Source organism: Penicillium digitatum, chromosome 2 (assembly GCF_016767815.1).
Source record: "Penicillium digitatum chromosome 2, complete sequence".
NCBI classification, from domain to species: domain Eukaryota; kingdom Fungi; phylum Ascomycota; class Eurotiomycetes; order Eurotiales; family Aspergillaceae; genus Penicillium; species Penicillium digitatum.
The window spans coordinates 3,032,718-3,055,241 of NC_089385.1; the positions used below are offsets into that span (position 1 = coordinate 3,032,718).

The window sequence follows — 22,524 nt, forward strand, 5'->3', positions numbered from 1 at the left end:
ATAGGAACCTAGCCTTGTTTTGTCGACATCTGCTACTGCCGTCTCTTCTTTTAAGAAGGCGATGATGTTGATAACGGAAAGATTACGGTCAGGTGAGTATCCTGACCGGTTTTTGCGTTCTTCATGTTTGACTTGAAGAAAATCACTGGATTGAACATTTAAAATCGAAGAGCATTATACATCATGGGCAAAGAATGATCGTTATAGACATGGGTGAAGACTTTCAACTAAATCCGAGATCATATCATTTACATTGCATGGATTCTTATGCATGATGTTTACCTCGTATGTAATTTAATGATCTACCAATATTGCATCCGACTTTCAATGTGGCCTTATAACAGTGGACAGTCTGGATCAATATTAGAAATCTATCGAGAAAGTCTCTTCCATTTGAATGTTAGGGCTGAGGATGAAAGATACGAAGTCTTGGGGGTAGTCTAAAACGGAGACCTTGAGATGCCTGGTGGAATGCGAATCAAAATCGGGGAGTTGACGAAATCATAATCTGGGCACTGAAAAACCATGGAAAATTTCAACAATAGGAGTAACTCGTAAATGAGCTGGCGTTACCAAGCCTCAGTACCCAATATCTCGTCAGGAAGTGCCATCGGAGCTGTAATCTGAGGAAGCCAGAAGTCTTGGTAAGTGATCAACTTACTCTCTACCCACAGATTCCAGCGACCAATCTGCAATCCTGCAGATTTCGAGTCGTAGGGTGTAGTGAGCCATTTGTAATAAGGATCAATCTCGAAAATAGCTCTTCCTGCAATGCCTGGTTCCTGATTCGATGCCTGCTGACTCGTACGTGTGTAGCCCAGGATGATGCCTTTTCCACCAGAACCGGGAACAATGTTGGCTATTTTTTGCGCGAGCTCTTGGGCACGCATTTGATATCTGAGCATGGTGAAAATTCCAAAGTTACGTCGATCCCAATCTGTAGTGAATGGAGTTAAAACGAAGACTTTGGGTGCGTAGATGGCATTCAAGACACCGGGACTCTGGTCAGTCCCAATCAGACTAGCTACACTTTTTGCAAAAATGGTTCCATCTCGGAGGGAGTTGAATGCAGTAATCGTGAAGAAGTTGTCGTCAGTTGGATTGAATGCTTGGTCAACGAACACGGGGCTCTCCCAGATGTGTGAGATGTACACACCCTTTTCAGATGCAATGATCACTGCCGTGCATCCGTAAATGCCTTTGACCCCTACAGCTGAGTGACCAAATGATGGATAGTCAAACCATTGTGCTGACACTTGTCCAAGTTGGTCAATCCAAGTTGGCGCTAAGCTCTTGACGTAGCTGCCGCACGGAAGAGAAGCGTCCTGGGAATCACATGTAATCAACGAACTGATCATCATTCTCTCATCTTTAATACTTAGAGGACTTGCCTCGGAGACAGGCTGTGTTGGACTTGCGACTCCATTATTTGTAGCAATCCGACAACTTTCAGACGGCAGAATGGGGGTAATGTCCGTTGAGATCAAGGCACAATTCTCGTTCGTAGCCACCACTGCGATGCTGGCACCGCTCAAAGGGACTTCTCCCATTGAGCTTAACCGTTTACGGGTATCCGAAGGATATAGTATTTGAGCATCACTTGTTGAGGTGAAGCTGAAACCTGCGGTTGCTGGCCCAATGACGAAGTCTCCAATAGTAGAAGCAGTACTTGAAGGTGAGCAGGTTGTTGTGAAAATAGTGAAATTTTCAGTTATGAGATTCTCCAGGGTGTCACTAATGGCTTTACCATCATTTGTATGGATGTTGTCTGAAACGAGCTCCGACCTCCCGTCGAGACAAGACCATGTGGCTGTGATGTCTCCAACAGATCCCATTAAGCCTCTCGTTTTATTTGCATTACATTCCAAGCACAACGAAGGATAAACAAGACCAGATGGGAGATCTGCAATCTCACACTAAGTACCCCCTGACTAGATCAAGTGTTAACAATCTGAGTGATTTGGAGACTGCAGTGTCAGATTATACAACAGACACATTCGATGCTGCTTCAGGACTTGAGAAGTTGATTATAAACCTGTAGAATCTCTTGGGAAAGAGTATGGGATCTTGTAAGAATAGGTGCTGTCAGAGGTTTACTAGACTTGGTGATCAAAGAGGAGACCCGTGTTTCTCAACCGCCGTAACGGCGGCTAGCATTCATCAAATGTGACAATATGGTAATGCTAAGATATCGAAACACGTGGACTTGCTACCAAAGCTAGGTAGCAGTGGTTTTTTCGAAGAAGCAACGTTGTTGCTCTTGCTATTTAAACCAATGCAAACTTTGCACCCGGTTGATTTGGTTCTGATAGAAGAAGCGTCGGTAGAGAACTTTGTGGGGGTGAAGGAAAAGATGTGATCCCAGTGACTCCAAATTTCCAAGAGATGATTATATGATGGAGATTAACCTATCACGTTGAAAGAGTTGTATGCAGAGTTGCTGCTGGAGACAATGACAGCAGAACTTGTTTGCTTGGACTTAGGGACAATCGGATTGTGAGCATTGTAATTAATACGACTTCCTCTTATTGAAAGATGGATAGAGGCTTCGCTTTGGCTTATAGACAGTTCCGGGTTCTTATGAGAAAGAGTATGCTAGTAGAGTAAGGAAGTCAGGGTTTCTACTTACAGCCCTGTCTATCTACTAATTCTTTGGTCCTACGTATAAGCTCGAATAGCACCTAGTTATATTCACGGCTAACAACAGATTCTGTTTTGTTAGGTCAATTGAAATAGATCAACAACTCAAGTGAGCGCTCACTTGAACAAAATAATTACATGAGATAAAAAGAAGTATCATTCTATCTTGCGGACTTCCTCAACGACTTTCAACACTCTAAGTTGTCGCCCTTTTCATTTTCATTTGATCAATGAAATCCCAACGACCAAAAAGGATACAAATCCTTCAGACTGAAAAATCGTCAACGAATCGGTGCGTGGATCCTCAAAGCGCGTACAATTCCAGGATGTTGACTTTCCTCTTAAATCACATCGATTGGTCGGGACACATTCGAAACCAACTATTTTACTATCTATCACATGACTAGCATTACAAGGCCCATGCGTCGCTTTGGAGAACCACTGCCGTCATCCATCTCTCGGCTTGGACGAAGGCAAGAATTCACCATCATTATTGGCAACATGCTTTCACAACAGCAGCGTCAACAGCAGCTAATGCTAGATGCACGCCGACGTCAAATGCAGATGATGGCTGCGAAGCCGCAACCAAACGCTGGCAGCAACAGTGTCTCTACTTTACAACAGCAAATGCAGCCTCAATCAGGGACAATGGGGTCCAAATATGATGATCTGCCCAGGTTAGAGCCCGCTGATTTTGTCTTCATCAGTGATAATCCTAAACCGGTTGGTCTAGTTCCCGCCTTCTTCGGGCCCTTTGAATCCGCCTGCCAGCATGGTCCCCTCTCCATCGTTCAGTCCATTGTCTCATCCAATAATCTCACACCTGCTTTTCTCCACCATGGTCTCACACGTGCCCTACGCTCTGGTAATATTGAGGTTGCTCGTTATCTCCTTGCTAGTGGCGCACCAATTGTTCGCGAAACTCCAAGCAATATATTCTTTGTATCTTTGGAACAACAAATTGCTCTCTTTGGGCTCTTGACCCAATACGGGTGGACTCCCAATACCCCGGGTTATTATGGTCGTACCTTGCTTCCTCAGACCGTCACGAGCCTCCATCTTCTTCGTTGGTTCATCAACCATGGAGCCAATCCCAATCTTGGTGTGCAGAAAACTTTCCATGACAGACGTGGTGGGCCAGATACTTCCTCGTGTGCCGCACTCGAGGTAGCTGCGATTCGTGGAGAGGTTGAAGCAGTGCGTTTGATTTTAGATGCGGGTGCTAAGATTCAAAACGGTGTTCCACTACACTATGCTGCCGGGGCTCGTCCTCCCGGTGCGAATCCACATTCTGAGCATGTTGTACCAAGTCGAGAATTTGATATCAGTAGGATTCCAGTAATGGCACTACTGGTTGATCGTGGAGCTCAGGTTAATCAGAAAGAGGAGTCACGACACATGGTCGCACAGTACGCAATTGTGTATGCGGTGATGGCAGGAGCAGTTGAGCGGGTCAAGTGGTTGTTAGAGCACGGGGCAGATCCACATATAAAAGGAAGCTGGGGTAGTGCAGCTGAGTATGCACGAACTGCAGGGAATGAAGAAATAACCAAGGTCATTGAGGAATTTACTCACGGGAAAGTATGAAATCCGAAGTTTTTCACGGCACCAACGACGAGATATATTGCAATATAACATTGTGAAAACTAGGAAAGGTATCACAAGGCCGAATCAGGGGCCGATGATTCTTGTACAACATACAGCAAGTACATCAAAATTAGTAATTTATAACGACCAGCATTATTATCAGTCCTACAATATACAGAGCAGAAGTCAACCTTCCAAAGTGGAATGCAGCCGCATCGGTCTTGGTGCGCTTATCCCCGAGGGTTACGTCGGTACCGGTCACGTGCAGGAAGGTATACGGAGCATATAGCGAGGTAAGTGATTAATTTACGTTACACAAGGTTTATATAAGAATTCCAAAAAACTCAGCCGTCCATGTGTAGATGTGAGATATAATAAGTCTGACTTCATTGGTAGGAATGAGAAGTGAGCACAGGTACTTAGCAGCCCCGAACTCGGGAATTCTCCATTGTAAAAGTGGGGCTGCCCGTGCTTGGGCTTTTGTAAGCAGAGCACTTGCACCAACCCCCGTCCTTTCTTCGAGGAAGTTCGTATCTTTTCTTGTATCCTTTCTTGCTTGTGCACAGAAAGGCATACTGGGACGAAGTCACTAAGAAAAATGCTGGATGGCCAATCCCAGGTGGTCCTAGAGGCGTCCCGCCCGGGGCACATCTTGCATTCCCTTGGATCGGCACTTGATTCCCGGCGACAGCCCTTCTGTACAGATAGCGAGGGCTGGGGCCCTGTCAGCTCATTAAGATTCGATCTGACGCCATGCTTTCTTGACGTGGTTGTGGCAGTAGTGGCTGTCTGGGGGACGCTGAGCGGACTGGGTGCGTTGTGGTTGTTACTGAGGAAGCGAATTCCGCAGCCCGTATCGAAGAATTGGCACTTCTACACCAAGTTGGTTAGTACATGCCGGATATCCTTATACACCCATGAACATCATCAATAATGTTACTGACTCTTCTTTTGGTCATCATAGGCCGTTCTTGCCGCTCTCATCATCGTGACCGCCCTTCAAGCTGCGATCCAAGTCGAATCAGACCCCAAACGCCTCTGGGCCGATTTTCGCTTCTGGTCCTCTCTCCTGACGATCATTTCGCTGGGGGTGATCACCTCGGTGCAATACTTTGAACATTGGCGGAGCAGACAGCCCAATGGCGTTGTCCTATTTTACTGGCTTTTCTTCATCATCGCCTACACGGTCAAACTTCGGTCCCTGATTGCGCGGAAGGAATACATCGGCCAACTCCCTTACTTTATCTGCTTTAATATCAGCTTGGGACTAGCACTCTTTGAATTCGTGCTAGAATATTTCGTACCCAAGAAGCAAAGCACCTACGATGCGCTGGGAGACGAGGATGAGTGTCCCTACAATTATGCCGATGTTTTCTCAGTTCTCACCTTCGGTTGGATGACCCCGATGATGAAGTACGGATACAAAAACTACTTGACCCAAGATGACCTCTGGAATCTCCGCAGTCGCGATACCACCCGAGCCACGGGTAACGCCCTGAAGGAGGCATGGGATAAACAGCTTGAAAAAAAGAAGCCATCTCTATGGACAGCGCTCTTCAGGGCATTCGGTGCCCCCTATGTACGTGGTGCGATAATCAAATCCGGAAGCGATGTTCTTGCCTTTGTTCAACCGCAACTCCTACGACTTCTTATTGCCTTCATTGAGTCGTATCGAGGCCCGGACCCACAGCCTATCATCAGAGGTGTCGCCATCGCCTTGTCTATGTTTTTGGTTTCTGTGTGCCAAACTAGCTTCCTCCATCAATATTTCCAGCGCGCTTTCGACACTGGCATGCGAGTCAAGTCAGCCTTGACAGCCATGATTTATGCCAAGTCCTTGAAACTATCAAACGAAGGGCGCTCGGCAAAGACGACCGGTGATATTGTCAACCACATGGCAGTCGATCAGCAGCGCCTTGCAGATCTGACCCAGTTCGGCACTCAGCTTATCTCTGCACCTTTCCAAATCACCCTGTGCATGGTCTCCCTTTACCAACTTCTTGGGGCGAGTATGTTTGCTGGTATCGGAGTGATGATCCTCATGATTCCTCTGAATGGTGTCATTGCTCGAATGATGAAGAAGTTGCAGATTATTCAAATGAAGAACAAGGACTCGAGGACCCGATTGATGACCGAGATTCTGAACAACATCAAGAGTATCAAGCTCTACGCCTGGAACACGGCTTTCATGAACAAACTCAGCCATATTAGAAACGATCTCGAGCTGAACACGCTCCGCAAAATTGGAGCCACTCAATCTATTGCCAACTTCACCTGGCAGTCTACCCCTTTCCTGGTTTCGTGCTCCACGTTCACTGTCTTTGTGTTGACGAATGATAAACCTTTGACTACCGAGATTGTGTTCCCTGCCTTGACGTTGTTCAACTTGCTCACATTCCCGCTTTCGATCTTGCCTATGGTCATTACATCCATTATCGAATCTTCCGTGGCCGTGACGCGATTGGTTGAGTATCTCACTGCAGAGGAGCTGCAGACTGATGCTGTTGTCTTTCAAGATGCCGTGGCGCACCCCGGTGACGAGTCTGTCCGTGTTCGAGATGCCACGTTTACTTGGAACCGTCATAGTGGGGAGACTGTGCTGGAAAACATCGATCTGAGTGCACGCAAGGGAGAGCTCAGCTGTATTGTTGGCCGAGTTGGCGCTGGAAAATCTTCTCTTCTCCAGTCATTGCTGGGTGATCTGTGGAAGGACCAGGGAGAGGTGTTCGTACGTGGTCGAATCGCGTACGTCGCGCAAGCGCCGTGGGTTATGAATGCCAGTGTCCGAGAAAACATTGTATTTGGACACCGATGGGACCCCTCATTCTATGACCTCACCGTTGAAGCCTGTGCTTTGCTTGATGATTTCAAGAACTTACCTGATGGTGACCAGACAGAAGTCGGAGAACGTGGCATTTCCCTTTCCGGTGGACAAAAGGCACGGTTGACACTCGCCAGAGCTGTCTATGCTCGTGCTGATATCTATCTCCTGGACGACATCCTCTCGGCAGTCGATCAGCATGTTGGACGTCACATCATCAACAGAGTGCTTGGCAAAACTGGTCTCCTCGGTGGCAAGACCAGAATTCTTGCAACAAACGCGATTACTGTCCTCAAGGAGGCTGACTTCATCGGCCTGCTGCGGGACAAGACCATCATCGAGGAAGGAACCTACGACCAACTGATGGCTATGAAAGGGGAGATTTTCAGTCTCGTTCGCTCTACAATGATTGACTCAGATGATGAAGGTACTGCTAGTGGCTCCGACGGCCTTGCTAGCCCCGAAAGCTCAGTCGCAGCCACCATCATCCAGAACGGAGGTGCATCCGACAGTGAGGAGGCGGAACAACTTGGTGACCTTATTCCCATCAGGGCAGGAGGAGGTAGTGAGGCCCGTAGACGGGCCAGTACCGTCACCTTGCGCCGTGCAAGTACCGTGACCTGGCAAGGGCCCCGGAGAAAGTTGGGAGATGAGGAGAACGTTCTCAAGAGCAAGCAGACCCAAGAAGTTTCCGAGCAAGGGAAGGTTAAATGGGGTGTTTACCTCCAATACGCAAAGGATAGTAATGTCATGGCAGTTGTGGTTTATTTGATTGCCATGATGGCTGCTCAGACTGCTCAAGTGGTGGGCAACTTCTGGTTAAAGCGCTGGACTGAGTGGAACGAAACCAATGGGACCAATGCTCAAGTTGGCAAGTTCATCGGTGTCTACTTGGCGCTTGGCCTGGGATCATCTCTCTTGGTCATTGTGCAGAACTTGATCCTTTGGATTTTCTGCTCCATTGAAGCATCTCGAAAACTTCACGAACGGATGGCATTTGCTATCTTCCGCTCTCCCATGAGCTTCTTTGAAACCACCCCATCTGGCCGTATCCTCAACCGTTTCTCTAGTGATATTTACAGAGTCGATGAGGTGCTTGCTCGCACTTTTAACATGCTGTTCGCAAACTCCGCTCGTGCCTTGTTTACCATGATTGTCATCTCAGCAACCACCCCGGCTTTCTTGCTATTCGTCCTTCCGTTGGGTTATATCTACCTAAGCTACCAGAAGTACTACCTAAGTACCTCCCGCGAGTTGAAGCGTCTGGACAGCGTCACCCGGAGCCCGATCTTCGCTCACTTCCAGGAATCTTTGGGCGGTATCTCGACCATCCGGGCCTACCGACAGGAGAATCGGTTCGCCCTTGAGAACGAATGGCGCATGGATGCTAACCTCAGGGCTTACTTCCCATCCATCAGTGCCAACCGCTGGCTCGCAGTTCGACTTGAATTTATTGGTTCAATCATTATTCTTGCATCCGCTGGACTTGCAATTCTGTCCGTTGCGACTGGCAGTAAGCTTTCGCCAGGCATGGTCGGTTTGGCCATGTCTTATGCACTTCAGATTACGCAGTCTTTGAACTGGATTGTCCGCCAGACTGTCGAGGTTGAGACTAACATCGTGTCCGTTGAGCGAGTTCTCGAGTACGCCAATCTCCCGAGCGAGGCGCCCGAGGTGATTTTCAAGCGTCGCCCTGCCATCGGCTGGCCGGCTCAAGGAGCGGTGGAGTTTAACAACTACAGCACCCGCTATCGCCCTGGGCTAGATCTTGTGCTCAAGGATATAAGTCTCAACATTAAGCCTAAGGAGAAGATCGGTGTTGTTGGCCGAACGGGCGCCGGGAAGAGTTCGCTCACCTTGTCCCTTTTCCGGATCATCGAGGGTGTTGAAGGAAACATCAGGTAAGAACCTATCACTGTCACCTCATGCCTCTGCTCTCTAGGCTAACAAGATTCCAGCATTGATGGACTCGATGTGTCTACAATTGGGCTGACTGATCTTCGTGGACGTCTCGCTATCATTCCTCAAGATCCCGCCATGTTCGAAGGCACTCTGCGTGACAACCTGGATCCTCGTCATGTCCACGATGACACCGAGCTTTGGAGCGTTATAGGTTGGTCTCACTTGAAACCTATCCCATTTATCGCGGCGACCAGCAACTAACCCGGTTGCAATAAATAGATCACGCGAGATTGAAGGATCATGTCTCGAAAATGGACGGACAACTGGATGCTCAAATTCAGGAAGGAGGTAAGTAACTATCTGCATCTAACCAATGCATCAAGCATCGCCATACCCTAACACATAACTTTAGGATCCAACTTGAGTCAAGGTCAGCGCCAGCTGGTATCTCTCGCTCGCGCTCTTTTGACTCCCAGTAATATTCTTGTTCTGGACGAGGCAACCGTAAGATAGTTCTGTCATTGCCTTTGGTTGACAGTTTCAGCTAACAACGATGATAGGCTGCAGTTGATGTGGAGACGGATGCGCTGCTGCAGCGCACCCTGCGCAGCAGCATCTTCTCTGATCGGACCATCATCACGATTGCGCACCGCATCAACACGATCATTGACTCTGATCGGATTGTCGTTCTGGACAAGGGGCGAGTGGCTGAATTCGACACGCCTGCAGAACTGATCAAGAGAGGTGGCCAATTTTATGAGCTCGCCAAGGAGGCTGGCCTGCTCGACAGCGAGGGTGGCATTGCCTCCTCACAATAGCATACAATCCAATCGCTTGCACTGGCCTCAAATCCCCACATTTTTCTGTTCATGAGACACCAAGATTGCTCAGCTAGCCAGCCCACCTCAGAGCATTGAACCAGCCCCATCTATGCAGCTCTGAGTGGCTCCAGGGGGGCGGGTTTTCTTTTTTGGTACCCTGGGCCGATCCTACGAGGTCCCGGATGCTCTCGGTTTAGTGCAGCTAGCATGGGTCATGTTTACACTTGAAAAACAGATCTTTGCTGACCGTCCAAAATTGTGGCGCGGGTGTCCGTGCATACATGCATGTACAAGTACTGAAGGAGGAGTTTTCATTGCACAGTTCAGGGGACCCCCCTGAGAAGGATGCATAGGCACAAACAAATAGTGGAGAGTGGCTGAACGATTGAATTTCTTGCCCCCTTTCCCCTTTCTCCCCTCCCAAAATTTGCTTTCAAATCTCCCTTGTTATGTTTTTCTACCGGGAGAATGGTTTGCCTCGATGGTGTTTGATCGAGAACATCCGATTGGATTTGACTCTGCCTTCTAAAAGATACAAAAGTGATTTTTTTGCCTCCGTACATGACCTTTCTTTGCCTTGACACTTTGATCAGATTGTGGCCGTGCACAGCATGTTGATCTGTGAACAAGCTCTAGTCGACTCCCAAAAGCCGACATTGCCTAGGCCCCAGCGAAACAACCGAACGTAACTATGCATCCACCTCAAAGCCACAGTCTGAAGTCATCTGTGATGATTATCTGCAGTAGCGCTTTGTACTAAACGTGGCGGTGACATCTTGAAATCCTATCGGAAGAGCAATTACTGTAGCGGTGAAAGGTCGGCCACCTGTCTGCTCATCACAGGGTGTCTGTTCGCAGGGCTTCGGGTCAGCAATCAACCGAATTGCAAGCTCTGCTTGTCTGGTATACTCTTCAGAGCGAACAAGATACTCAGATGGTCCTATTCAACATAATTGAACGAGACCCTCTGCCTCACGACCCCCCTCTTCTCTCTGTTTCGACGATCACATCTGCAAAAGATATCTCCGGAAAAAGCAAACAGATATGCCAATTTCGAATAGGCATGTCGAGGGCGCACACCTCCTTGCGGCCTGCAAAACAGACTCTCTCTCTCTCTCTCTCCACGCGATCGTTGGAATTGTTGTGCATGCATGTAAAATGTACAGATCAGAAGGTGGAACCTGGGTTAAGTTTTCCCAGTTGGAATTTGCTTGAATCTTGAAATTTCTCAAATGATACTACGGAGTATAGAGACAGAAGAACTCAACTTTGTGTGCCCTTGAGAGGGGCAAAAGTAGGGACAAGGTCAGATTTTGGCCGGGGGGGGGGGGGGGGGGGGGATTTTTGGAATATTTTATATTTCTATATTATATACGGAGTGTGTATATATAACAGATTTTGATCATAGCGTTCAAGTGACGATTGACCATTTTTAACCCCAAAAGGATGTCATCTGTATTTCTCGCGTGGAGACTAAACCATACTGAACACTCGCATGGCATTATCGACCTTTTACCTTTGTTGATCGATCCCGATTGGCTGTGGACCTGCGTTCATGATGTGTTTCAGCTCTCCAGATTTCAAGCAAGGGGTGTTGCCCCCAAAAAAGTGTTTCTGCATGACTGATCTCTGGGGGACTGCTTCCTTAATCTAGTTCCGGCCATGTTTGTGAAGGACAAGAATCAAGATCTTCAGATGCCGAGTTATCCAAAGGTGCACGTCGACAAAAGAAGTAATGTCGACCTTTGCCTAGATCGAGATCTCTCGCACGGACATGCGACAGATCAGGGCTCCGGTTACGGAGTACTCCGTCGAGCTCCAGTCGGGGGAAGAATTGAGCTTTCCTAGCGAAATTCTTTCTTTTTGTGGGGGCGATTTTTTGAGAGAGGGGGCGCACTAGGATTCGTGTGCTCGATGCAGTGTCATTCTTTGCATTAATCCACTTTCTCTTTTTGGCCCTGAGCCTGAAGCCTCCACTCGAAATGGTCACAGTCATCCCCCTTGAATGCGAACGTCAAGATCCATTTTACCGCTCTCCCGGTCGATCGTACATGGTAAGTCCGAGGCACAGTGCTTTGCATCAGTGGCAGACAACTTGGAAGCTGATGGTGCGACCAGCAGGATTCAATCCCGTCGCTGTCAAGAGCAGCTGCCTCTGCAGTCTCCACTATCCACGCTATCGGCGCATCACAGCTCCGGTTGTACACTTTGGATGGAGTTTGTCCATTTGCAAGTCTTTTCCAGGAATGTAACGAACTAAGAAGGCAAGGTCCGCAAACCTGCTCCAGCTGCCCCTCTCTCAGTCCGAACAGATCCAGAGCTGAACATTGTATGTTGTAGAGATTTGACTGCTTCCCCAACAAGCCCAACGGCTGGAGGGATCTACAGATGGGTCAGCACAATCAAAAGGGGTATCATTTGCAGAACCCTCTATAACATAGAATGACCGAGGCTGATTTGGGAGTTGGAACGGAACGCCTGCAAGCCTACGAGCGACTCAGCCCGGAGGGGGAAGAGCCACGGTGGGAACATATCCACAAACCCCGACAGCGACCATCCCATGCACCATGCACCATGCACCTATTTTGGCCCTGGAGTACCAATGTGGGACTTGGGGAAAGCTTCGCAAGGCCAAAGACCGTAGAAGCGGATGTGAAATTAGAGCCCTGATCATCAAGATGAGGGGAACCTGCAGATCGTTGGAATCGATTCTTTTTTTTTTCCCCAACTAAACCTGGAATTTTTCGGGGGTTGTCCGACTCGAGTCCGAGAACAAGGAGAAGGCCTTGACACAGTCCGAAAATGAGCTAATCTCATGGAGCCGGTGAAATAGCAGCATAAGCTCGTCATTGTCCTCAAATACTGTATGTCGTAGAAAGCCGTCAATAGTTGGCAATAATGGCACCGTCAAGATGGGGGGATTCTATTTGTCACGCTCCAGAGCGGTTTCCTTTCGTGTGGACACCGGGTCTTCCCGGTAAGCCCGATGATCGGGGAGAACGGGGTATTCGTAGTCCATCGGATTCTGGGTTACCGCATCCCCGACGGACAGATGATATTCAAAGTCCCTGTACACCTTCATTCCAGCCTCACCCATCGGAATCCAGCACAGATCTCTCGAGACGACTGGGTGCTTCGGGAAATTTGTCCGCCTGGACAAGTGCTGACGGCGGGATTGGTCCACGGATCGGGAAGAAGCGGACACTAAAAGACTAGACTGACCGGCTAGCGTGGGAAGGAAATCTCTCTTGATGGAAAAGTGGGATTGGGGAACAAATGAAGCACAGCCGTGCTGTATGTTGTAAACGCAATCGCAAGTACGGGAGCATCAAGTTCCGCTATGGTGGATTCGTCAAGAAACTTGGGGGAACAAGAGTGGCTCGAGGGTTTTACAGTTTCCCGGAGTTCGCACTATCAACGTGAACGGAACTAGACGGTGCCAGTGCACGGCAGAGTAGTGTACTGATTGGTGGGTGAGAAAGGTGGGTGAGAAAGGTGAACAGAAAGTACAATGCAAGGACCTCCTTGTAGGGCTTGAACAGACTCCGATTCAGCCACATCTCCATTCTCATCCAGGTCTCTGGGACCTCTGCCAAGGTTCAGCCTTCCATTTTCCCAAGATTACCTACCCACTTAGCCCTGTGGGATTATGTGGTCACTCTCGTGATCGAGGTCTCAATCCCGAGCTACCGTGGGAACTCGTCCAAGCCTCCCTGATCCTTTGACACTTGATCGAATTGGTCTTTGGTGTGTCTCCCCTTACATGTGTCGTATCCTCCGGGTGAGTTTCCACGTTCTAGGTCGGAGGAACTTTCCGCCGTCAGGGTACCTCCTGACTATTCTCGGACTAAGCGAGAGCGAAGGGATGGGACCTGAAAGTGGACCGCGAACAATGCAGTGAAGTCAGACTCACTAGACACAAAGTACGAGTGCGTAAGAGCTTCGGACATTGTGCCGCCATCCAAGGTGGGTTTCGATTATTCCTACAATCATGGATAGACTGGAGACGGAGTACGGAGTACGGAGTAGACTAGGTTGTAGGTTGAGACAACAGAGTCTCAGGGGTAACATCATGAAGAATCCTACAGTTGCAGCCATACCCATGTCTTTCTACTCCGTAATTGGAAACAAATTCTATCTGCAACACGGAGGCCAACAATAGATCAACTGCAGTAGCGCTGCCCCGACCTGTAGGTACACTATGGGCCCCTACGGGCCGTACCACAATGGAGAAACAACTCCCTGCTGTTTCACATTGTCTCTTGCTTCTTGTTCTCGTTGTCCATCTATTACAAACAAGCAGGGAATACTCCATAGAAAGATTGCATTTCCATTTGGAATACAGTCAAATTATCGAAAGCCACCCCCATCATGCATATCTGTAATGATTCCCATATTTTCTTTTAATTTGGTTTTTTGTTTTTTTTAGCTTACAAGAGGATAGGGCGATATCCTTCCAAAATTGGAATGACTGCTCATTGGGATTGGCTGCCCCCCCCCCCCCCCCCCCCCCCCCCCCCCAAAAAAAAATGAAGCGATGATCAACACCACTATCACTAGGGCACACGAGAATGGGACTTTTGATGATACAAACCTGGTCCGATCTAAGCCAACGTCTTGCAATGCCTGAGTTCGTTCGCCTTTCAGATATCGCCTCCTGAAACTCTAGCCTGGAGTTGAATGCGGTGATCAAATCCAGCGAGGGTTGGTTTCTGCATCTATTCCAACCTGCCGGGTAGAGTCCAAAGGCTCTCTGATTCTCAACTTTGACCTTTCCCTTGGGATAGTGGAGACCAAACTAGACCATGTCTGGATTTTGACAGCTTTGGTTTTTTTACCGGACCGCCATCCCCGGATCCATTGGCTTTTGTGGTGAGTCTGGGCCCCAGGGTCCGAGATTGGATTGGGGACCCGATGCATGGCTCCACAGTCTCTGAAAAGGCCATCGGTGACCGATGATTGGTCAATCCCCAAAGTACCGGCGCAAGTCTCGCTGTCCTTCTGATCATGAACCTCGCCCTGCTAATCTTAGACCTTAAAAAAAAAAGGGTACCAAATGGTGTCTGGGGAGTGCTCCTACCGGTCCTCGGCTTCGGCCACAAAACGCCCCGGGGGGTGGGGGAAAAAAAAAAAAAAGCGGGTGCTGGGTGACGCAACGCCAGTCTCTCTTGGTTCGATCGAGCTCGATCGATCAATAAGGCACATTAATCTTGTTGGTGGTGGCTCGGATTTGCGCAGCAAGTTGCACTAGTCCTGTCCGTCCCGACGATCCAATTTGAGTGCCGGTTTGATAGGCCCTGATGTTTTCTCTCCGACGAGACTCTGTTGCAGCCAACTCTTGCCTAATTAGGACATCTACTCGCCTTCCATCAGTCCTGCGCGCAGGTTGCCTCTCAACAGTATCTTCACCTGTTGTACTCTGTAGCACCCCCCCATCATGCAGTCTAGAAACGACCGTTTCGCGATTCCCGCGGACACTTTAAGCGAATCAACTCACACTTTGCAGATACTCCCACCCCCCTTCCCTCGAATTGCTTATATAGATCTCCATAAACATCAGCTCCGGATTCACCATTAGATCATCAAATACCGAAGTAAAGGATACCCATCAGGTCATTCTCCGAAGTCCGTTTAAACCCCCCCCCCCCAACCCCCCCCTCTCCCCTCGCCCTCCCTTCCCGAAGGTTGCTTTGTGCGCGCCTGACACTCTCGTAGCGGTGTGAACTTACTCACCAATATCCCAGTCCATTTAATTCAGCCCAGGACCTTCTCTCGATTGTTCCAGAAGTGTGCGACGGGCACAGACATAAAGTTGTTGGGAAATGTAGATCGCCGAATCTCCAACCCTACCGCGATCGTGTGATGGTTACAGCTATCCCCAACTCTCTGACCGGCCCCTCCCCCCCAGTTATTTTCTTCCCGTCAGTGCGTACCCGCTGTCACATATCCGTCGAGTCCGCGCCGAGCCAAGTCCACGCCTGATTTGGGGGTTTCAGGGTGATTGCATGGCCGAACAACTCCGCGCCCTAAATCTGTTCTTGATCGGACAACGTAGTGTGAGTGGTAATGGCGGTCACACACTTTTTAATGCACTCATAAAATGTTTGCTCTGAAACTAGTGTGGTATTGGTCACTGCCTAGCACTTCCTGACGCATGTCTTGGGGTTCGAAATCTTCAAGAATCTTCACGCAAATTAAGGTCTGGGGCCATGAACGCTTCTTTGGCTGCATCTGAAGTCCATAGTGCAGACCTGTTTGTCCCCTCAGTTGTCCTAGACCCTGTGACAGTGCGGATCATCGTCTCAGCCACGTCGTGGCTCGGTTGTGGCTGGTCTGAGCGTTTGGGGTTGGGATCATCTTTTTCCGCCCAATGAAAAGCTTGCATTTGCCAGTGTCAAAATGCTTCAAGCCTGAGGATCTCTGACATGTTTGAGAAAAAAGGGGGGCGCGTTTACATTCTAGACCCTCACACTATTCAAACTAAAAGAGAAACACGGAGTATTGATCATGGTAACTCCGCAGTCCGGACGGAGTAGTATGTTGTACGATACTCCGAACTCCGTACCTTCGGAGCAATCCGTGATTTCAAATGGACCGGAGACTTTTGTTGTTTTCTTTTCCCCGGCGATCTCTAAAAGTAGGTTACGGAATGGACAAGTCCGCTTGATTCCCATACTTGAAAATCCGCGGCTCAGCGGACGTAGCAACTCAGGGAACAGGTTATGGGAAGCAAACAACCCGAGGAAAAAGTTATAGAAGAGGTACGAACAAAGAAACACTCTCCAGGGATGTCACCGCTGAAGCCAGAGACTTTTTGTTTTTTTGATTACTTGATCAAATTTATCGGAGTATGTCTGGTGTTGCGGGTTTTGCGTCAGAGACCCAAAATAATGATAATTGACAAATGACGGACGGTTTCCCTAAAAACTGTTTTAGTTGGATGACGTTGCTTTTGTTCTATGCCTTGCGGCAAGCTAAAAAGAAACCCCCCCCCCCCCCCCCCCCCCCCCCCCTCCCCCCCATTTATTGACGTTGTACGTTGCTTCCGCGGAGGTTAGTACATGCAACCTGCAAAAGGTACTGCAGTTCAACACTATTGCTGCGGACGGCACGGCAATTGAGATGTTACAATGTTAGGTAAGTATAACATAAAATCGATAGTAGGTTTACTTCGATTAGATTGATCGGATCTCTATGCTCAAAGTACCCCGATCTGATTGGAGTTGTTTGTGCATAAAAAAAAAATTCTATGCCTCTTGCGTCCTCCGTGATATAGCGTGGATGGATAGTGGGACCGAGGAGAGATGTAGTCCCCTTTTGTCATGTCAAGAGAGTAAAGAAGATATAGTAGGTTAGAGTGTTTTAGATCCTGTCCCCCTTTTTTGGGGGGGGGGGGTAGCATTGACCGACTTGAGTTGGGATGAACATCTTCTTTTGTTCCGGGTGAATTCAAGAGCCATAGTGTAGAGAGTCGTGTATCCTAAAAAAACGCCAGTGTAATCCACCGGGACGGGAGATGAACGCGCTGACAGAATTCTGGGTACGGAATTCTTTCTCCCCTGGACTCTGAGCACAGACTCAAGCGGGGGGGCGGGAAAAAAAAGAAGGGACCTGATTGGGCTGTCACAAGAAGTCCTAGACGTCAAAAAAAGTACCGCCACTAACCCGCCATGGGATGATGACTCGAACCATTTTGCAACCAATTTTTGGTCCCCGGGAGAGAGGAGATCATGCCGTGGTATTGGGATGCCAAAACACTCTATTATCTCGATCTGTCCTAGAGCGGTTTTTGAATTGATTACAGTCCATCTTCACGGATAAATCGGTCTAAGCGAGAGCTATAGTTGTATTAGTTGGTACTTTTTTTCATTCCCCTATCGCTTCAACTTATGAGAATGACTTGATTTGGTCTCATTTGGCGAGATTTGAGGTCTGATCTCAGGGGGGTGTCTTCGGCCATGCCATCCTCAGCTGAATCCAAGGTCTTTGATCCCAGAAACCCACTGTTGGTGGGTTGCCACCCGGGAGAAGCCATCTGGTCCATGAACGGAGATCGACGGCCAGCTCCAAGCTCAAGACGGGAAGAAAAAACCAAAAACCAAAAACCAAAAACAAGAGTCACTGACAGTTTATCGGCGAGTCATCTCCCAGGTGCCAGGATGTTGGGCCATGCACAAGCCGCACTTTGATAGGTTCACGAAGATTGGAGAAGAGTGGATTCGTTTTACTTGGTTGGTTGCTAGTGTCGGGGCACTTTGTTGAGATCCGAAGATCGAGAACACCAAAATGCTCCGTGGATAATATGAGAGTCTTCAAATTGAAGTCACAGGTAATCTACTGTAATGTAAGATAATATAGACATCATGATTCATTTTTAGTGCGTTCCTTTCTTTGGATTTACAGCACCACCGATGACGAATTCTTTGAACCGGAACCTCCGACAGCTTTGCGATCTGCACCTTAAGAATAGCACCCACACGGCGTCAAATAGGGCCTGTGCGTCTTCCTATCGAGGGCATTTTGGTGTGCCTGACAGCTAGACGCAAGTGCTTAAATGGTTCAGAGGTTTGTATTTGCCATGCTAGACATCTGTATGACTAGGTCTAGGCCACGCATTGCCTCGTATACTAACAGTTAGTCGAGGGATCAGGTTGAGTGGTTTGAACTGACAGCAAGCCATGAGGCCTGTGGGGGGTGGTCGATCGATGTTGAACGCCACTCTTGGGGTTTGCCCCGACATGAAGTTTTTTTTTTCTTTATGGAATAATTTTAAGATTGTACTCCGTAAATATAAAATCTAAATAAAATCTAAAATTAAAATAAAAAAGGAAGAAAAGAAAACCCAAGATTTCACCAAATTAATAAAACCGGCGATCTACAAATAGTGTGGAACAGGGATCCTGGATCGGGTCAAGTCTAAGCTACTGCATGTCCTTTGAATGCGCCAATCTCGCTGTATGCATACGATCAGAGACTCGGCTTCTAGGATCATCCATGCTGGTTTAAATAGGTTTCTCTTTTTTTTTGAAAAAAAAAGTCGTCCTTTTGTCACGGTGCACATTAAAGACTAGAACTGAAAAGGGCTTGCATATCCCCTTCGTATTTTGATTTTGGATTTCTATACTCCCTCAGCTTTATTTAAAAGATATTCCCACTTGATCAGATCTCCTATCAAGAGATTTTATTCTCAACTGTTCCAACCTCACCATTCGTTTACGGAACACAAAAAAGTGGAGGCTTTTGTTGCATCCCGGTTACGAACAGTCACTGTGCTGCAGTTATCCGCTTTCTATCCCTATTGAGATATCTGCACATTGTTACCTCGAACCGTGTGAGTACATCCCACCTTCTGGTTCTGTTAGTGAGGGCTTGATTGGGTCCCGATTGTCGGAATCCGAGCGTTTGTCCTACTGGTTCCCAAACCGGAGCGGACAGGACCTTTCCGCCGTTGGTTCAGGGACCATTTCACCCGGGGACGGACTGGTGCTGCCGAAGATGCGTAGAGGCAGTTGGCTAACCGCGAGTCTGCAGCATTAGTACCAACTAATTGGCACTAAATCGCAACCCCGCCACTCGAGCAACACTATCTATAAAGAGAACGGTCTCTCCTGGTCGTGCAACATCTAAACCCAACGTCACTCTCATTTCTGGTATCCTAACAATCTATCTTCGCTGTGACTCAATTACCCTTCTCGAGACGATTGCGGTTTCACTTTACAAACCTATACCACCCCGCCACAATGGTTTACAGCAAACCAACAAGCGGCGCCATGAAGAGGTCTGCTTCAGCTCTCGAGGGACCCCCGGGATGGGGCGATGTTCCTGTAGGTTTTCCTTGGGGAGAATCCTGGATTCTATTGTACTGACCTCGTGGTTAGCCAATGATGGCCAACTCCCGGTCATCCTTCCATCCTCCTTATGCTCATTTTGCCATGATCTACCTGGACCGGGATGGCAAGCTCAAGGTTGAAGAATCATCTTCTATTCAAGAGCAAAACTCCACGATTTTCACCTCCGAAGTCCGTCAGAACTTCCTAGAGATTCTGGGAGAACGTATTGGCTATCATGCCCCGGCGCGCCGTATGTTAAAAACTCCACACCCGTAGCCCCATCAATCTATGCTAATGGCAGAAATACAGAGACGCTGGACACCTCTCCTCGTCGAGTGAGACGTCGTAAGGGCAACGCTCCTGCTGTTTCTGTCAGTGAAGACCGCCTTGCCGAGCAGGACACTGATAGCGAAGAGCTTCCGAGCGGGTCTGCTGAGATGGTTCCTCTCCGCATCGGAGACGCCCAAAAGGTGATGGCCTACTACGAAGGTGCACTCAAGCACTTCCAACAGCTGAACTGCCGCATGGTTGCCAAGGCATTCATCAAATTTATCGAGCCTCGCAAGCAAGTGCGACACCCGTACAACGGTGGTAAGCCACCAGCAGGATCCGCCCCCGGTACGACGGGTGACCCAGAAAAGACCAAGCCCGAGTGGTGGCCTCCCGGTGTGATGCACAAGGAACCTGACCACTTGAGGAAAGAGTGTATGATTGGCCTGAGCTCTTGATTGTTAGCCTACTTGCTTACTTAATTCCATAGACCGCATTGAGCTCTTGCTTCACATTATCCGCAAGCTCGGTGCTTACGGTATTACTGCCGATAAGCTCAAGGATGTTGCTGGCGACACCAAGCGGAGCTTAAAGCATGCATCACACGTCGCGATCATCTACGAAATCCTCCGGGTTCGTAAGATGGAGGAGCGCTTTGAACGAGGCGAAGTCGATGCCAACATGGTCGTCTACACTATGAATCGCGGCCCTAGTCCCAAGGGCGACGAAGAAGATGACTCCGCGACCTCGGTCACTATTGAGGAGCCCGAGAACACCAGTCAAGGATTAATGACTCCCATCTCGTCATTCGAGCAAGCATCCACCTCCTTAACCACACCTATCGACAATCTCACATCAGCCCGCTCCGTTATTGGCAGCTTCTCCATGGCGGAGCCTCTGACCTTCGAAAACCCTACCCGCCAGGATCGCCCCTACTACAACACACCTCCTCAATACACCGATTCCTTCTCGCAGCCCATTATCAGCACTCCCGTGACAACCGAGATGATTAGCCCCCATGACGTCTCAGTCTCAGCCTTCGACTACTCCGCTCAGACCACCTACCCACACTCTACACCCGATCCGCGCGCGGGAGTAAGCGGCCACTACGATACCTGGACCCCATCTTTCCGCCAGAACATCTTTGGCCAGGTTGACTACGCTACACCGACATCTAGCCAGGGTATGCCCCAGCCTTCGATGACATACCAGATGCCCATGGTATCGCACATGCATGACATGTCCCATCACCATGCCCAGCAGTCCCACATGGACTCCATTCACCAAAGATCCCTGCCTTTCCGCACAGGGTCACTAGGCCACCCACCACCTAACGGGATGACTCTCTCCCACACCGTCTAAAAGGGGACGTGGGGTTCTTGCCCAAAATGACTTGAGGATGGCGGCTTAGGGGGGCATGGTAATGGACATGGGTATTAACGAACATTTAAATGAGTGATGGCTCTGGTCAACAAACTTAGCGCTCATCACAAGACTTGGCCAGGGGAGTTGATGTCGTTCTTTGGGATTTGTCTTGGGTATCAAGACTTGGGGGGTCATCTCGACCGGTGCGGGTACAAATGGGTCTGTTGGCTTCTTCTTCTTCTTCTTCTTTTTTTTTGGAAAATATTTGGGGGTGTTGATTTGAAGTGGTTTCTATTCCGGTCTCTTTCTCCAATTTCCTTTTGTGGTCTTGCCTCTTTTTTTTTTTCTTTTTCTTTCTTGGTGTTGACCTGTTGCTTCTTTTCGTTCTGGCCTTTTCCTGATCTGCTTATCTGTATGATCATTTTGATTATGTTTGTGAATATGGGCTTCTCCAACATGTTTGGGGCTGTTGATAAATGAGATTTGGTAGATACTTACAAATTTATTCTATTGATAATATGCTACCAAGTCTTCTTTAGTGTCTTTCTAATCTCATGATCTTGTCATGGGTAACTTATATCCAATTAGGTCGTAATTCTCAGTCGAAAGACTTGCAACTGCACGGTGTCTTTTATCAACAATAGCCTATTTTAGATTGCATCTTTACATTGTATCATCAAAATATTAAATCTCCAGTCTCTCCAACACAGAATCCAGTAGACTTAGACAACCTTCAATGTGTGACCAGGGACAAGACTCTCGCATCTCTCTGCAAAACTGCGCAGCGTCGAGTCAATTCCCTTGAACTAGTCTCAGTCCTGCTGGCACAAAGATATGAAGAGACCACTGAGAGAATCCATGCAGCAGAATCATGTCAGAAAATCTCATCGAGCGTTGGGAAACCGGTATTCCATCAAACGTAGAAATTGTTTAGGATTCATTTTACGGCTACGTTGACGATGGATTCAAACAGACTTGACCGTTAATGCCAGATTTTAGGAGAAGAGATCAATCAGGTTACTTGTACTCCAGGCTAAAAAAAAAAGGATGCCACGGCACTGAAAGGCGCAGGCTTAAATGGATTAGACTGTATACGAGACCCAGCTCGGCCTTTTTGAACTTCCAAATTTTTCACCTTCCTTTGTTTGGTTTTTCGTCCCAGGTGTAGCCTAGAAGATGGTCAAGGTTATAGCTGCGGTTACACCCTGCCTTGATAGAAGTAGATGCATTGGTCTTGATTGGTCTTGTACTTGTTGGAGCATAGGATTCCCTTTTGGTCTTCTATGTG

At 48.4% G+C, this 22,524-nt stretch overlaps 5 protein-coding genes across 5 annotated transcripts; 4 read left to right on the plus strand and 1 right to left on the minus strand.

Moving 5' to 3' along the window:
- Window positions 1–569: 569 nt before the first annotated feature.
- On the minus strand, window positions 570–1,835 carry Pdw03_7110 (uncharacterized protein; the record flags this gene model as incomplete). The annotated part of the gene is made up of 1 exon (XM_014678744.2): window positions 570–1,835. One exon carries the CDS (start codon window positions 1,833–1,835, stop codon window positions 570–572), a length of 1,266 nt encoding a protein of 421 aa, XP_014534230.2.
- A 1,466-nt stretch (window positions 1,836–3,301) lies between these two features.
- On the plus strand, window positions 3,302–4,227 carry Pdw03_7111 (Ankyrin repeat-containing domain; the record flags this gene model as incomplete). The annotated part of the gene is made up of 2 exons (XM_066101560.1): window positions 3,302–3,317; window positions 3,374–4,227. 2 exons carry the CDS (start codon window positions 3,302–3,304, stop codon window positions 4,225–4,227), a joined length of 870 nt encoding a protein of 289 aa, XP_065956643.1.
- Window positions 4,228–4,825: 598 nt separating this feature from the next.
- On the plus strand, window positions 4,826–9,768 carry Pdw03_7112 (ABC metal ion transporter, putative; the record flags this gene model as incomplete). Its single annotated transcript, XM_014678742.1, has 6 exons — window positions 4,826–5,113; window positions 5,192–8,949; window positions 9,007–9,161; window positions 9,230–9,298; window positions 9,363–9,454; window positions 9,511–9,768. 6 exons carry the CDS (start codon window positions 4,826–4,828, stop codon window positions 9,766–9,768), a joined length of 4,620 nt encoding a protein of 1,539 aa, XP_014534228.1.
- Window positions 9,769–11,753: 1,985 nt separating this feature from the next.
- Pdw03_7113 (uncharacterized protein) lies at window positions 11,754–12,119 on the plus strand (the record flags this gene model as incomplete). The annotated part of the gene is made up of 3 exons (XM_066101561.1): window positions 11,754–11,825; window positions 11,893–12,040; window positions 12,112–12,119. The coding sequence occupies 3 exons, from the start codon at window positions 11,754–11,756 to the stop codon at window positions 12,117–12,119; spliced, it is 228 nt and encodes a 75-aa protein (XP_065956644.1).
- A 7,392-nt stretch (window positions 12,120–19,511) lies between these two features.
- Window positions 19,512–21,233, plus strand: Pdw03_7114 (kinesin; the record flags this gene model as incomplete). Its single annotated transcript, XM_014678740.1, has 4 exons — window positions 19,512–19,595; window positions 19,650–19,851; window positions 19,911–20,306; window positions 20,362–21,233. The coding sequence occupies 4 exons, from the start codon at window positions 19,512–19,514 to the stop codon at window positions 21,231–21,233; spliced, it is 1,554 nt and encodes a 517-aa protein (XP_014534226.1).
- Window positions 21,234–22,524: the final 1,291 nt, after the last annotated feature.